This window comes from Cyanistes caeruleus, chromosome 3 (assembly GCF_971803275.1).
Source record: "Cyanistes caeruleus chromosome 3, bCyaCae1.hap1.1, whole genome shotgun sequence".
Lineage (NCBI taxonomy): Eukaryota > Metazoa > Chordata > Aves > Passeriformes > Paridae > Cyanistes > Cyanistes caeruleus.
The window spans coordinates 88,635,316-88,650,426 of record NC_141703.1 but is presented as its reverse complement, the minus strand read 5'-3'; the positions used below and the strand labels follow the sequence as shown (position 1 = coordinate 88,650,426).

The 15,111-nt window shown below is 43.6% G+C and overlaps 1 protein-coding gene across 3 annotated transcripts; it reads left to right on the top strand.

Annotated features, from left to right (window-relative positions):
* Positions 1 to 4,556: 4,556 nt before the first annotated feature.
* On the top strand, positions 4,557 to 14,696 carry HAO2 (hydroxyacid oxidase 2). 3 transcript variants are annotated; one of them, XM_086882808.1, is made up of 8 exons: positions 4,557 to 4,688; positions 6,304 to 6,454; positions 7,129 to 7,382; positions 8,154 to 8,437; positions 8,816 to 9,031; positions 10,757 to 10,915; positions 12,620 to 12,689; positions 14,396 to 14,641. In XM_086882808.1, exons 3-8 carry the CDS (start codon positions 7,151 to 7,153, stop codon positions 14,449 to 14,451), a joined length of 1,017 nt encoding a protein of 338 aa, XP_086738934.1. In that variant the 5' UTR covers positions 4,557 to 4,688; positions 6,304 to 6,454; positions 7,129 to 7,150; the 3' UTR covers positions 14,452 to 14,641. The 3 variants fall into 3 exon arrangements, with proteins under 3 accessions (XP_086738934.1, XP_023796151.2, XP_023796159.2); XM_023940383.2 differs by having other exon boundaries at positions 4,583 to 4,688; positions 7,231 to 7,382; positions 14,396 to 14,696; XM_023940391.2 differs by lacking the exon at positions 12,620 to 12,689 and having other exon boundaries at positions 4,609 to 4,688; positions 7,231 to 7,382; positions 14,396 to 14,696.
* The last annotated feature ends 415 nt before the right edge of the window (positions 14,697 to 15,111 follow it).

Genomic DNA, 15,111 nt, shown 5'->3' with positions numbered 1-15,111 from the left:
TTCTATTCTTCTGTGAATGTTATCCAGTGGCTGATGAAGACTTAGTCCTCACTGATTCCCAAATGGAAGAGAGAGACTACTCCCACTGCAAGTAGAAGCTGCCAGGACATTTTCCAGCTGATAAAATGGAAGTGGGACATCAAGAGTAGAGCGTGCTTCGATGCAGATAGGGGCAGGTCCCTCTTGTTCCTGTTTTTACTGTCCTCTGTGGACTTGAACGAGCTACTGCTTTCACTGCCAGCACCACGGTACTTTAAAAACAAGGTGAAGAAGGAAGGCCACAGATACAAAACCTAACTGTCCCAGCAGGCCAAAATAATCTAGCTAAACCTACATAAGGGTATACCATGATTAATGTCATATCCAGCTGCCTCTGACTCCCTGGCTTCAGGAGGGACAGCTGTCCATGGAAATCAAGGGGAAAACCCCAAGCTGAGTCATGTCTGAGAGCCTCTGCTGCTCCACCCTGTGTGAGCTCAATGTCTTCAGAGACAGCTTTGGCAGCAGCTGGTGAGAACCAAAGGGTTTTCTGGGAAACAGCTTCTGTAGACCTTCCTCTAGATGTTCTTGCTCACCTCACACTTTACCCTTATTTTTCATAATTGCTATAAGTTCTACTTATTTGTGGAGTTCTTTGCCTGACAGTAGTCTTAGATATGTACCTGAGGGGTACTGTGTGTTTTTGTACTGAGAATATGCAGTCACTGCCCTCCCTCCTTCAGCCTTTCCTATCAATAGTTCAATGGCTCTGCATCTGCTCTCTGAAATCCATTTTTTGATGTTTTGTTATGGTGTGCTCAGCCTGTGACTCTGCTTGCACACACCCTCCCTGCTACCTGCAGGTCATCACTCCTCACATGACCCAACTGGGTCTCCTACATTAAACACTGATGTGATCTTTCCTCACAGCCTATTGGACTTATCCAAGCATTGCTGGTGTCAGAGTTTACAGCTCCAGGTCTTTTATGAAGGGAGGTAACCAGGGGAATAGTGCATTACCTCTCTTCAATGACACAAAGCACTTTGGATCTTCCTCATCTGAAGAAATACAATGGAACAGACTTCCACGGCAAGACACAGAAGCATGCTCCTGAATTCTTCTGGGTTTTTTTGGGGGGGAGGGAAAGGAGGCATGAAAAAATAAATTGTAAGGATGAGATGTAAGAAAGGACACCACAAAAAATTCTGAAGAATGCCGAGCACAAATCAAGTTCTCTTCTGGTTTTTGGAGGCAGAGTTTTTTACAGAAAGAACAGCCAAATGCTTGGTAGTCTCCTAGAACACTAGAAAAATGTGTCACAGGCTGTCATCTTCTTCCCCCTTCCCAAATTCATCCCCTTCTCTTGATCCTTCTACCCCTCTAAAACCCTGCCATCCCAGGACATCTCTGCCTGCTTTGCTCCCACCTGCTCTGTCTCTGACCTTGTTGCCTCTGCATATCCCTCCCTGTGTGTTCCTGCATGCTGCCCTGTAGGTCCATTTTTGAGCCATTATTTTTCTCCTTCTCCTCCCCTTCAGTGCTGTTTAAGGCTGTATCCAACTCTGGGTGGAACAAGGTGAGGGAGAGGGGGGCACAGCCAGCTCTCGGCCCTCTGCTCATATTTGGGGCTGAGCTCCTGTGGCAGAAGCGTGCTCTGCACCAGGCAAGTCTTCAGCAAAGATAACATCTGGATTTCAGACAAGCTCTGCAGACCATGTGCAAGGGGAAAGCAGTGATTTACAGCTAGGTCAGATCTGACAGGATTTTCATATGGCCACCAAGTACAGGCTGGTGTCTCCAGGGATCAACCCCCGCTAATTTCAAGCCCCTGCATGAAGCACTGAACTGCAGTGAAACCACTGTAAGATATTTTCAGCGTGGGCCAACCATATTTTTCACTAACCTCATTCTTGGAAGTTGCTGACCAACTTTCAGTGAAATGTTCCCAAAATAAAATTCAGCCCAACAGAGAGCAAGGATGGAAAATTTCAGCCTAGGATGATTAAAATATGAAGAAGTTAGAAGCAACTGAAAAACAGATCTTATAATCAAAACTGTTAGGCGACATTAAATATAAGATTTGTTGCCCTCTCCACCTGTAACAGAGGGATGGCTATTTAAGTATTCCATTTGGGGAAAATTTTTTTGCATGACTGACATGCAAGGAGAAAGCATTTTCCTTCTGAACATGAGGCATATGCCCAAGAAAGACATCTGATAAGGAGAAGCAGTGGTGACTGTATGCAAACTGTTAAGTGATCTGAATTATTTACCTTGCTTGGAGCTCACCAGATTCTTCACCAAAGTGTTTTAAAGTCCCAGACTGAACTGAGCACCAGTGGATGCATCAGGGAGAGAGATGTCAGCTTGACCCACGGTGATTTGCCATCTGTAAAAAGCAAACAAATACAACCAACTGGAGGAAGGAGCATTGTGACTGTAATAGGAACAGAAGCAAAGATTTACAGAGGATCTTTGTGTTTGGGCTCACGAGTCTTTGACTACTTTAGCATTGAAAAGTAAGCAGCTGCAAGAACCCAGCACAGATCTGTGCAAAAATCAAGCTTTGGCTGCTGGCTGCTTGACATTCTACCTGCAAGGGTGGACCAGATGTGTAATTATTTCCTACGCTACTTTCTTTAGTTTTCAAAAGAAGACAGATAGGTTTCCAGCAAAGTTTTTAGAGGGTCTTTTTAAGGTTTTTACTGTACTCCAATGAAAAGGCTTCAGGATTTAAAAACTTGTCCACTTTTTTCAAGTATATACAGGGGTTATAATAAAAGATATCTCTGTGGCAAATTTTGATTTCCTCAGATTACAGCTTCACAGCTGAATCAGGAGGTTTACTGCTATCAGAGAAAGTACCACTTTTGGAACAAGAATTCACTGCTACTTTGAATTGAGTCCATTTCTGAAAGAAGAAAATACATCTAGATGCAAAGTACAGCCTCTTAAAAGCCACAGCATAAACACAGAGATTTTTCTCCTCTCCTGATCCAAAATACAGTAGTCACAGACTATTTTTAATTCATGTAAAATTATGATAATCATGAAAGCATAAACTTCATGGTTTGTTGAATTGGCTACAATGTGCATCCCTAAAGTAGGGAAGTACTGAGATCAGCATAATGAGAAATATGACAGAGGACCCTGCAGACAGCTTGTAGGCTGAAACAAAGATCAGCCCAGACCAGATGTAACTACATTTATTGCTGTGCTGTGCACCAGAAAATGTTAAAAATAAAGCACAGGGAGTGAAGATTTCCAAACATATTAGCAGACCTCTGGTGATGTGATCCTAGTGGTTTTAAGGCCAAAGTGCCTTGAAGGCCAGGAAATACTGGGCTCTTTATTGCTTTTACCAACATAGATTGATATATATGACCCAAACCTGACATCTAGTGGAGGAAGAACGAGGGCAGGGTTTTCCTTGCCTTCCCAGGGATGCACTGGGCTGTGAGCACATAGAGAGAGCACTTTGCTCTTCTCCTCTGAAGTGACCTGAAGGCCATCTTCCGCACGGCTCGTCCTGGCCAGGGAAGCAAACCAAAGGGCTAGTGGGCACTCCAGCTGACTGTGCACACTTTGTCTACTTCATGACACCTGAATCCACAGCTATCCATGCCAGAAGCCACAGTGGTAATGAGCTCTGAAGGCTGAATTTAAAGAAGTTTCAAAAGACAGTAGTAGAGATGGCCATGTCTGGTTGAATTTGGGCAGGGTCTTGTGAATGCATCTAAGAGAAAGAATAGGTGATCACTACAGCTGCACAGATGGCATCACTGACCTACGATTTCTGCTGTCACAAATGTCAGGTCTGCACTCCTGGACCAGACCAGTCAGTTCAATGCTAGGTCATGAGGCTGCAGCTCTGTTTAGATTCCAGCTTTTTCCCAGTGCAGTAGTTCATTCACTTCCCCACCTGGGCTGCTGGAGCTGGGAGGTTAACAAATACTTTGGGGAAGTTTCAACAAGTTTCTGCCTCGTCCTCTTCACCTGCCACCGTAATATTTCATTTCTCAGTTAGCAATAATCACAAATTCAGGCTCTCATACTTGCATGGAAATGCTGAAGGCATGAACCCCAATGGCTAAAAAAAGCCAAAAGACAAATAAAACTGTCCAGTGCTTATTTTTAATATCTTGCAAATTTTAATCAATATCATAAATTTGTTAGTACCTCAGTCCTGATGAGAGCCCTTACAGGCCGTTTAAAATGGCAGAAGACAAAGGGTGTTTTAGTTGTTTATACACTGCAGGAAGCAAAACACATCTCCCAGGTGCTAGTAAAGAGTCCAGACTTTGTAGCTGGGAGATGTAACTACTCATACTGTCTGTGAATCATCATTTTGGGAGGATGAGGAAGAGATTTATTAAAACCCCTGACATACTGTTGCTTGCCTTACTGAATACAGCCATCAGCCTCTGCCAAAGAGCTCAGCTACAGGGCTCTGTCCCAAGCAATCACAACACTGATGAGGTGATGCATGGTTTTAGAAAGGATTTTTAATCTCCTGGTAGCAAAACAAAGTTAGTGTTATACAAACAGTACAAAGTTTACCACAGGATTGAGCTTTAATCTTTGGTGGTTGCTTATTGACTGCAGAAGAAGCAGAAGCTACGCAGTGAAAAGACTTCCTCAAAATCCTGTTTGCAGGCAAACTTGAAGGAGAAGCTCTCACTCCCTGCAGCTTTCCCTGAAACCCAAAGTAAGTCTAAACTGAGGTCTGAATTGGAAGACAGGACTAGATCTGGGTTGTTTAAAATTCCTCTTTATTCTGACGCAAGAAGATTTGGTTTATCTTATTGTGCTTGATAATTCTGACCTTTCTAAAAGTTAGAAAAGCAGAAGTTGTGATAGATGGTTTAAAGAATGCCAGTGTATATATAAAGATTTGTGCTATCAGCGCAGTTCTTGAAGTCAGAGAAAGCAGGCATGGGATACTTGCACCCCCTGCTACCTAATGCCTGTAGGAGCAGACAGAACAATACAGAAGAAATCAGTTGCATTTCCTCTTCCTCTTCCAATGAGATCCTCATCTTGGGCTCTTTACTAGCAGAGAATTGTGAGTCCTAATTTTCAAACTCAAGCACAGGTACTTCAGTCAGTGAGAAGCAGTTTGACAGGTTGTTTCTGTGTACATGACCTGCATGTTTATCTGTGCCAAAAGTGACCAACATGGGACACATGGGGCTGATTTTGGAGAAGCTTGCGACCCTTTCTAATCTGCCGTGGGAGGTTAATCCTGAAAATTAGAATATTTACTTCTTCCTGTACACTTTTTTAGAGAAGTCAGACTGAGTCACAGCTGTTTTAAAATTTCATGTTTCCACATACCTATTTTAATCAGGACTGCAGAAGTAATTGCAACAAACAATTTAGAAAATTGACTTTGTCTGTGTTTTGTACATGTTTCTGCACACACGGGCTTGGTTTGCTAAAACATCAATTTGCATAGCTTTCAGTTCTTGCTACTTCAAAAGTATGTAAGTGCAGGCATTTTCCAGGCAGCACTTATGTTGGTTTGATTAGACATCTGGGTCACACCACTTCCATTCCCTGAAAGGCTGAGTTAGTTCTCAGAAACATGTTTCATATTGTGGAATTTGTTTTTCTCCAGTGTTTTCTCATGATTTGTCCAAATTCTGTATGTTCCTTTTATGGTATATATCACTGCTCCAGCATGCAATGCAAACACCAAGAAGATATTTGTTACAGAAGAGAAAGGAAGATCAGTAGAAAATGCTTTGTTTTTGCTACAGCACTGGCCTTGACAGAGACTTGCTCTCAGGGTCTGGACATAGTTTTACAGTGTGTTCATGCTGGAGCAGGTTAGATGCAGAATCTGTATTGTTTCCAGATTTCATGATCTTGAATTCTGTCACTGGGCTCCATAACTAATTGTTCAGTCACGGAGTCGTCCTTAGGGGTAATCTAACAAATGATGTTCTGGGACAACCCTTGAGCAGAATTAGTGGAACAAATAACACAGCCTGTTTTAAGATGGAACTTATGACCAAATTACACAATTGAAATAGCAGAGGATCTAAAATGTTCTCTTCAGGCTGCTGTTTAAAACACAATGGAGAGAGGCACAGAGATCCAAGCTTCCTCCTACTCTTATGGCTGCATCTGCAAGTTTTCCTCATACTGGGGTAGAGGATCCATAGACCAATGTGCAAGGTAGACCGAGACAACTCTCAGCAGCTCTTCTGTAAAACAGATGGCTCCAAGTTTTGCATTCAGTGACATTAGAGCCCATGGAAGGGAGAATGAACAGTTCAGGGATCTAATTTCTGCTCCATGTTATTCTTCTCTTCAAGGTTCCCTACACTCTTCAGCAATGGCTATGGTGTGTCTTTCTGACTTTGAAGCTTATGCTAAGAAGTATTTACCCAAGATTGCTTGGGATTATTTTGCAGCTGGAGCAGATGACTGTACCACACGAGATGAGAACATCCTGGCATATAAAAGGTAGGGTGAGAGGGAAATGAAGGGGGTTGTACCGGGATCATTCAAACTGGTTTTATGCAAGTGTTTGGACTTGACAAGCAAGAGCACCTAAAACCTTGTCCTTTCCAGGGAGGGTCCCCAAGCTAAATGCAAAACCTGAGTGACATGGGCTGTATGCTCTGATACCAGACTGAGTATGACATGGGTTGTATGAGGCTTTAGGGATGCTGAGGGTACAGGTAGGTGCTAGGGCTGGGTAGGGTACAGGGTGCTGTGGTGTGTGTGGCATTACAGGAAAGGGCATGAGTAGCTCTAATAGAACGAGATGGAGCTCCTGGTGAACAGCAGGAAGCCTTTGTGCAAGTAGGGTGGGATTTAGGGAAGGTGATGCAAAGCCTGGGGGCAGGCATGCTGTACAGGCAGGACAGACACACAAATGGTGGAGTGGAAGGACCCAGCCTGGGTGCAAGTAGAAGGAACCAAGGGGAGGACAGTGGGAGAACAAGACATGGTGAGCCTAGGTGGTAGATGCAGAAATTATGTACTGTGGCCAGTAAAGCAGGATTAATGAAAACTTGAAATGACTGAACTGCTGGCTGAATTGACCTCTAAAAGCAAACAAAAAGGACAAAGAGCCTTTGCTATATTTTCATTTATTATAATTTTATTATTTGCTGTTTTCTTCATTGGCTCAGATTCCTGCTTTGCAATTGGTGAATGAAGACCTGGAACTTCCATGAAACTTCAGACAACTCACTGAACATCTACTGTCCTGAAGGGTTTTTTTTGCCTTACAGAATTCGTTTCCGGCCACGTGTTCTGCGGGACGTATCTGTGATGGACATTAGGACTAAAATCCTGGGTTCTGAAATCAGCTTTCCTGTAGGAATTGCCCCTACAGGCTTCCACCAGCTAGCATGGCCTGATGGAGAGAAAAGCACAGCCAGAGGTACTCTTCTGCTCTGGTGCCATGTAGCAAAAACAGGGTTGTAGAAAAGCCTCAAGAAGCTGTTAAGATGACCTGAAGTGTGACTGAGAAAAAATTTTGTTGGCTTGAGGGAGTTTGCCCCTTTCTGACACCCTTTCTGCATAGGAAGCTGTATAGATGCTGCTCTTCTTCTCCAGCTACAACCTTACAAAATCAGCCCCATGGAGTCTGCTGCAAACTGAAAACAAGGGCAGTGGACACATTTCTGACTCACACCAAAAACCACATAATGTTTTCAGTCCTGGGGGCTCTAGATGGGTTGTAAAAGTGGTGGATGGGGCTCAGACTGTGAATTCCTTGTTACTGGTTGAGAAATGTCTCCCTTGGAGAAAAAGATATCCCCTTTTCACAAATCCCATGGTGAGTTTGGAGACCTGACCCCTATAAATGTTTTTTCTTTTGTGTACACTGAGTAGATTTAACAGTACATTCCTGAGAGGACTCAGTCATAAAGATAAAATTCATGCTTTTTCTAAAAACATAGCTGCAAAATGAAAGCACAGATCAGTTAATTACCTTTTCCTTTTCTGCTTTCTTAACCATGGGCTAACAAGAGTGCATGGTAAATACAGTCATTGTTAATCCCGGGGCGTAGCTGCCCTGTGTTTTGTAGGACACTCTTGAAATCGGGGGTTGGGGTGGTCTCTGCAAACAGTGCATGGTTTTGTATCTGACATCTGGCAAGACCCTTCAAATGCCTTTGTTTCTGATTCCTTTCCAATGCCTCCCAAGCGGCCAGGGCAATGAACACCTGCTACATTGCCAGCACCTATTCCACCTGCACGCTGGAGGAGATCTCCGTGGCCGCGCCCGGCGGGCTCCGCTGGTTCCAGCTCTACATCCACCGCAACAGGGCAGCTTCCCAGCAGCTGGTCCGACGGGCGGAGGCCTTGGGCTTCCAGGGCCTCGTCCTCACCGCGGATCTGCCCTACACAGGCAAGAGACGCGACGATGTCCGCAATGGTTTCCGCCTTCCTCCCCACATGAAAGTGAAGAACTTGGAAAGAGCCTTTGAGGTTTGTAAAATGAGCCCGTCCTTTCATTCCCTGCGCTGGCATGTACCACATGAGACAAAAACCACTGCGTAACTGCTGCCTTGGCATTTGCTCTGCCGGGGCGTATCTTCTCCCCTGCTGGTTCTGCAGCATCCTGGCTTGACCTCCTGCCAGGCTGGGTTCTGTCTTCAAAATCCCCATCCAGCTGCCCTAGAGACACTGATCTCCACCCCCATTGTAATTATTCTCCTCCAGAGACGTGTGACATTTCTGGAGATGATGAACGTGTCTGTTGGCAAGTTTGATCAATCTGTTCTAGGGCAAGGAAAGACACCAAGGGACCTGTGCATTGTTGCAGCTTGGATGAGTTTTCCTTTTGTTGTTTCATTCTGGCTGTAGGGAGATGACTGGTCTGAGTACGGACTGCCACCCAACAGCTTGGATCCTTCGGTCACCTGGAATGACATCTACTGGCTGCGGAGCCTGACACGCCTGCCCATCATCATCAAAGGCATCTTGACAAGAGAAGATGCAGAGCTGGCAGTGAGACATGGAGTTCAGGGAATTATTGTGTCCAATCATGGTGGAAGGCAACTGGATGAAGGACCTGCCACTGTAAGTGAGAAAATGGATGTCTCACATTTTCCCTGTTTACAGGTTTGATAACCTGGGTATCTCTCTGCCCAGGTTTGTGTGTACACTTCTGGTGTACCTGAGTTTGCCCAGTGGCCATGGATGTGTGCAGATATACTTCAGCTTTGAACTGGTGAGCTCCATGCCTTGGCATGGAGGTTACCCACTGAAGTGTTTGCTCAGCTTCTTGGGAGGGTTCTGGAAGTACCACAGAAGCCACAAAAGTGCAGATAAGCTACTGGCCTAAGTCAGGAAGAGTTCCTGCCCGTGTCTCCATCAGCTGGTGCAGCACACTCAAACTCTTTGCGCACTGCAGCAAAAAGGAAACAAAGCTCTGGAACCAAAATTGTACAAATGACAGCATAATGTATTCTCATTGTTCACATCTGTCAAAACATGCAAAACAATGCAGCTAGATTTAGTGAGAGGTCTGCTTGCGTATTTACAGGCTCAAGTCTAAACGGGAATTTATTGACTTACATGAGCCAGAAAAAGGATAACTTATCTGGAGAAAAATTCCCCTGCTTTTTAATTTGTAAAAAGAAATCATGCATTGTTTGGACATGTGTGTATTTCACTGGCTTAATTTGGCTTCCATCAGTTTTTCCAATTGCTCTTATTTTACGGTTCTGCATTGCACAGTATCTTATGAACTTTCTTTTCTTGGTTTTCTTTTGTTAAATATAAATAGGTACCAAGGAATTCTCTTCTATTGTACATCAAGGCTGACAATAATGAATAAAAAAAAAATGAATGAACTCAATGCTAAAGGCGTAATAACAGAAATGTCATCCACATTAAACTGTTCTTTTACCTTAGAAGTTGTTTTACATACACAGACAAGGCAGTAGGTACACAGTTGGGCTCTGCAATTCTTCTAGTGCCAAGCCTGGCTCTTGCTGAGCTAGTCCCATAAAATTTTCGCCTGAAAGTTTTCAGTTTGAACTTCAGGAAAAAAAAAAATATTAGAAAAAAGCAAAAAGGTACAAGACACTGCAGAAAAGAGCCTTTTTTTATTTGCTCTGAAGGAGAGTTAATGATGTCCAGTGCAATGTTCTGCCCCTGGTTGTACTGCCTTAGGGGCCAGAGCCAGCATCTCTGTGTGGTGCTGCCCTGCAATGACATCCAAGGCTCTACTCCATGCTAAACGCTACAGAAAAGACCTTAGGGAATCAGGAGACCTAACCTGGAGGAAATGATTGACTGTACCACATAGCAAATGAAACCCTTCAAAGATGCTTTAGAGGGAGGCACTCAACAAGTGGTCACCAGGATTAAGTTGAAATGTGAGGTTAGGTAGCATGAGCAGTAGAAGTTGGATATCAGCTTTTTTGCAAACAGATGTATTATTCATCATTGTCTCAAATTAAAGTAAAATATTGATGACAATTATTCCCATTGAAATTTATATTTATAAACTTCCATAAATCTAGTGAAAATGTTACTTTTTCACTGATGAAAAGTGATATCAAAGAATACCAGTATAAGCAAAGCTCTGGAAAATGGCAGTAAGTACCTGGAAAGCAGAACAGGCAGCTGCACGTTATTCTGCAGCTCCTGGCACTGAGTTGTTTGTGATGCATCGTCACTTTTAATTTCGAGAAGGTATCCTACTAAAGCACTGCATCCCTGCCTGTCTCTTTGGAATATAGCCTTCTCTTGGAACCAAAAGCTGTCCTCAAGGTGAGACTGGCTTCTTTTTTTCAGATTGATGCTTTGGTTGAGGTTGTGGAGGCAGTCCGAGGCAGAGTTGAAGTTTACGTGGATGGTGGAATACGAAAAGGAAGCGACGTGTTAAAAGCGCTGGCACTGGGAGCAAAATGTGTCTTCATTGGAAGGCCAGCTTTATGGGGCCTGGCTTACAAGGTGAGTAAGGAGCTCTGAGTTCATATGCCTACTTCTCACACTCTCCAAAAGTCCTGCAACTGAAGTCACAGAGTTTTCACTGGTGGAGACATATTTTTAAATTTTATTTTGCTGAATTTGAAGTGGAATAACCCCAAATTGAATTAAACCCTGACACTTCCTCTGACTTAAAAAAACACTGAATTCACAGTTTCCTGGGATTTTGAAGGTGATAGCATTGTTTCCTGGGATCTGATTTCTTGTTGTTGCAGTTTGGTGCTAAAATACTTTAGGACTCAGGATCATCAGTGCTTTTGAAAATTAGAGCTAGGCTTATTTGCCAGAAAGATGAGTCTGACAATTTAATTTTGTTTCAGCAAATACTTGGGAACAATATATGGTTTTGGTAGAACAGACTCACAGCCGTGCTATGAATTCTTCTGATATAAATACAGAACTCCATCCCACGGATGGCTGAAACATTTTGACAAGGCTGAGCAAAACTGTGTCCTGGAGGTACCTGGGCTTTCCACTGCTATTTCAGTTCCAGCTTTGCTGCTTCTCGACCCTGGGCATATTTCTCTGATCCAGAGTCATGAATTAAACCTCTGATGCAGGAGGTAAACTTAAGATAACTAAAATTAAAATATAATTATACCAGTTGGGGTTTCTTGCTAATTTTTTCGGGTTTTTTGCTTTTTACATTCTAGATGGAATATTTAAAAACTTTTCTCTAGAAGAAAAGGTACTTTTTTTAATGGTCTAGGCACATTTACTTTCTCTTAAATGGCACTCTTGTCCAGTGGTGTGATTTCTGTGGGTTCCAGTAGCAAGGCTTTGAGAAAGAAATCACCTGAATCTCCTGAAAAAACCTGCAAAAATTGGCAGTACTGCTTCTTTTGCCAGTAAACATCAAAAAAGGGCCTAAGATGAAAAAGGTGCTCCTGCACTCCTTCCACAATGGAAACAGAAAGGAGATGGGCTTTGGGGGGTTTAATTGTGCCTTGGTATTATATTCCATAGAGTATTCCTAAAGATGTACCCCAGTGGCGTTACCAAAGTATACAACAGAGGAAGGGCATAAATAAGTGCTAACATCGTCTGCACCCAAAGCATTCATTATTGCAAGACATAGAAAAGAAGAAAAAACTTCAAAGAAAACTAAATAGAAAAAAAAAATTAATCCTCCAGTATTTTATACTGGATCAAAAGATCAAAATAGAAGATCAAAATCTTCTATACATTACATTGGCTTTTGAGCTTCTTGGTGTCACTTGCACAGATTAAAACACGTAGTCTATTGTTTTTAAAGATTCAGTCCAGAATTTGAGTAAACTACAGTTTCTGGAGTGGTAACATATGTAAAGCTCTCATTACTTCATTAAAACCTGTCAGCATTGTAAGGCTTGACATTTTAAATAGCAAGCCTATTGGTGGGGGAAAACTGAAAGCTAAAAAAAAACCCAAACCGTCTACAAAATGTCAGAAGTGAAAAACAGCTTTGTTTTCTTTCCATGTTCAGTTGTATCCCAAAAGGAAAAGCATCTAAATTAATCTGAGATGAACTGAGTGCATCCATCATATCATTTTAATCATTCATCTCCATGAGAGATTGGAATTGGCATGGATTTAAGGGACTATCCCAGATGTCAGGGTGTAGGCATCCTGCAGTGCTGCTCTGTGCCAGAGCTCCTCTTCCCCTGACTGCTTTCTCTGTTGGTGCAGGGTGAAGAAGGTCTTCAGGATGTCTTGAGAATTCTGCAGGATGAGTTTCGCTTGTCTATGGCCTTAGCTGGTAAGGATTTTGTTTGTAATGGGTGTTACAGATGTTTCTGCATGCAAGGCCTATACGATCAGGAGTGTGATGGATGAGTCACAAAAAGAGAATCCACAGGAGCTGTGATAGTTCCATTTGCTATACTTGAGATTCTCTGCTTCCTGTGAAACAACTTGGCATTCCAGGTGTCACAGCAATGAAGATTTTATGGAGGGAGTAGGTTAGAGCAGTTTTGTGACCCAAGTAAAGACATGCAAAACTGCTAAGCACAGCCAAGCAAAACTTGGAATTTCTGTTCTCCTGGGACTGGCAGCATATGTTTTTCAGTATTTAATTAGTATTTATCAAGGTAAAATGCAACTAATTTTTTTTTTTTTTTGCATGAAGAGTTCATCAAAAATGTATGCAGAATTTTTCTCTCTGTGTTAGAGGATAGTCTGTAGGTGATTACACATTTTAAAAGCCTTTCTGTCTTCTCCCAGATTTTGCTCTCACTCTGAGTTTCTCACTCCTGCTTGAGCTGTAGCTGCCCTTTTTGAACCCCTCACCAAACAGCAAATTTGCAGAGCCCAGTGCAAGCTCCAGTTTTACTCTTGAAAAAGAGGGCTGAGGGCGCTGGAACAGGCTCCCCAGGGCAGTGGTCAAAGCACCAAGCCTGACAGAGTTCCAGAAGCATTTGGACAATGCTCTCAGGAACATGGTGTGATCTTTGGGGTGTCCTGTGAAGGGCCAGGAGTTGGACTTGATGATCCTTGTGGGCTCCTTCCATTGCAGAATATTCTATGTATTATGACATGTAGACCTCAAGTGGATAGCAGCACTGACTGGGAGACTGGAGCTGAAATCCCACTGGCCATCGGGTGGTTTTATGGGTTACTTTTTTCAACCAGAAAAGATTCCTGGGGTTTCTCCCCAGCAGACTTTTACAGTTCTCTTCATGCAAAAGGGCACAGGATTCAGCAAGAGTGGCAGGTTGGGATCCTTTTGCTGAGACTGTGCAATTCATTGAATCATACAATCTTTTAGGTTGGAAAAGACCTTTAGGATCATCAAGTCCAGCTGTTAATCCGGCACTTCCAATTCTGCCGTGAAACCATGTCCTTTAGTGCCATGTGTCTTTTAAACACATTCAGAGCTGGTGGCTCAACCACTTCCTTGGCAGCCTATTCCAGTGCTTGATAACAATTTCTGTGAAGAAATTCTTCCTGATATCCAGTGTAAACCTCACCTGAACAGAGGATTCAAGGTGCATCCTCAGCAGTGCCCAGTACAGGGGACAATCACTGGCCTGGTCCTGCTGCCCACACCAATGCTGGCACGGGCCAGGATGCCTGAATCACACCTGGGCACACAACTGGCTCATGTTCAGCCAGCTGTCAACCAGCACAACCCATACTTGGCCAAATGAAATGGCAATGCAAATCTTCACCTCTGGCCATTTGGCACACAGCAACCTTGTCTTTTCTCTGTGATTTTCTGCTGACTTGACTGGATCAGATTGCACACTGCTCAGCTTGATATAAAAATAGTTTTTTTATGTTTCCAGCTTTTCTTGGTGGGGGGCTGAACCTCGAGGCTGAAGATGCCACTGAGGAGCGGAGAGATTGAAGTACCAGTCTTTCCCAACCTGGCTTGTACAAGACTGTGATTCAGAGCAGGGGGGCTTCCAAGTTTCATCCACATCATTCATCCTTTCTCTCTCACCAATGTTTCATTTATTGCAGGCTGTGCCAGTGTCTCAGAGATTGGCCAACACCTGGTTCAGTTCTCAAAGCTGTGATCAGCCTCCTGCCGTGCTCACCAAACAGAGACAGTTGAAGCTAAGGTCCCAACCAGAGTGAAGATGAAAAAGGAGATGCAATAAGTATCTGATAAGGCCTTCTGGAAACTTCTGAAGAGATTAGGAAAGGCTCTGTGTTAGCAAAGGCTGCACTCTGCTTTTACTGAGACCAATGAATTCCTTAGCAGTTTGTGTAATTGTTACTTGCCTAAATACATTTGCTGTAAATTGGCTGTTCCACAGCATTACCTATGTTGGGTCTTCCTCCAAAGTTTCGCTACATTGGACAGCCAGACATGGAAAATCCTGTGCCTTGCTTTTTCCACTTGTCCTGCCAAGTCTCACTGCAGCCCAATCCGCACACCTCTCCTGCTCTGGGACAGCGAGTGTTGTGGCTGCTATCTTCCACAGATCTGCCTTCTCCTGGGTGTATTCATAGCAGACATAGAAACAGGATGAATCAGCTACCAGGCTCCCCAGCTACCCTTTGAGGGCGGGGGCAGTTCTCACCCACTGCTCCTAAATGCCAAGCAGTGAAGGGGTGGAGCAGAGCACCACTTGTGGGGCAGAGCCAGCTCTCAGTGGTGCAAACCCCCTGCCTCACCCCACTTTGGAGCTGGCAGATATCCTGATACCCATTTCCCTGGCATGGGCAGGGGG

Bases quoted from the DNA above. Each gene is read 5' to 3' on its own strand.
- HAO2 (XM_023940383.2), top strand. From the start codon at position 6,324: ATGGCTATGGTGTGTCTTTCTGACTTTGAAGCTTATGCTAAGAAGTAT. The intron at 8,438-8,815 runs GTTTGTAAAATG...TTCTGGCTGTAG, and splicing joins ACTTGGAAAGAGCCTTTGAG to GGAGATGACTGGTCTGAGTA. The intron at 12,690-14,395 runs GTAAGGATTTTG...CATTTATTGCAG, and splicing joins CTTGTCTATGGCCTTAGCTG to GCTGTGCCAGTGTCTCAGAG.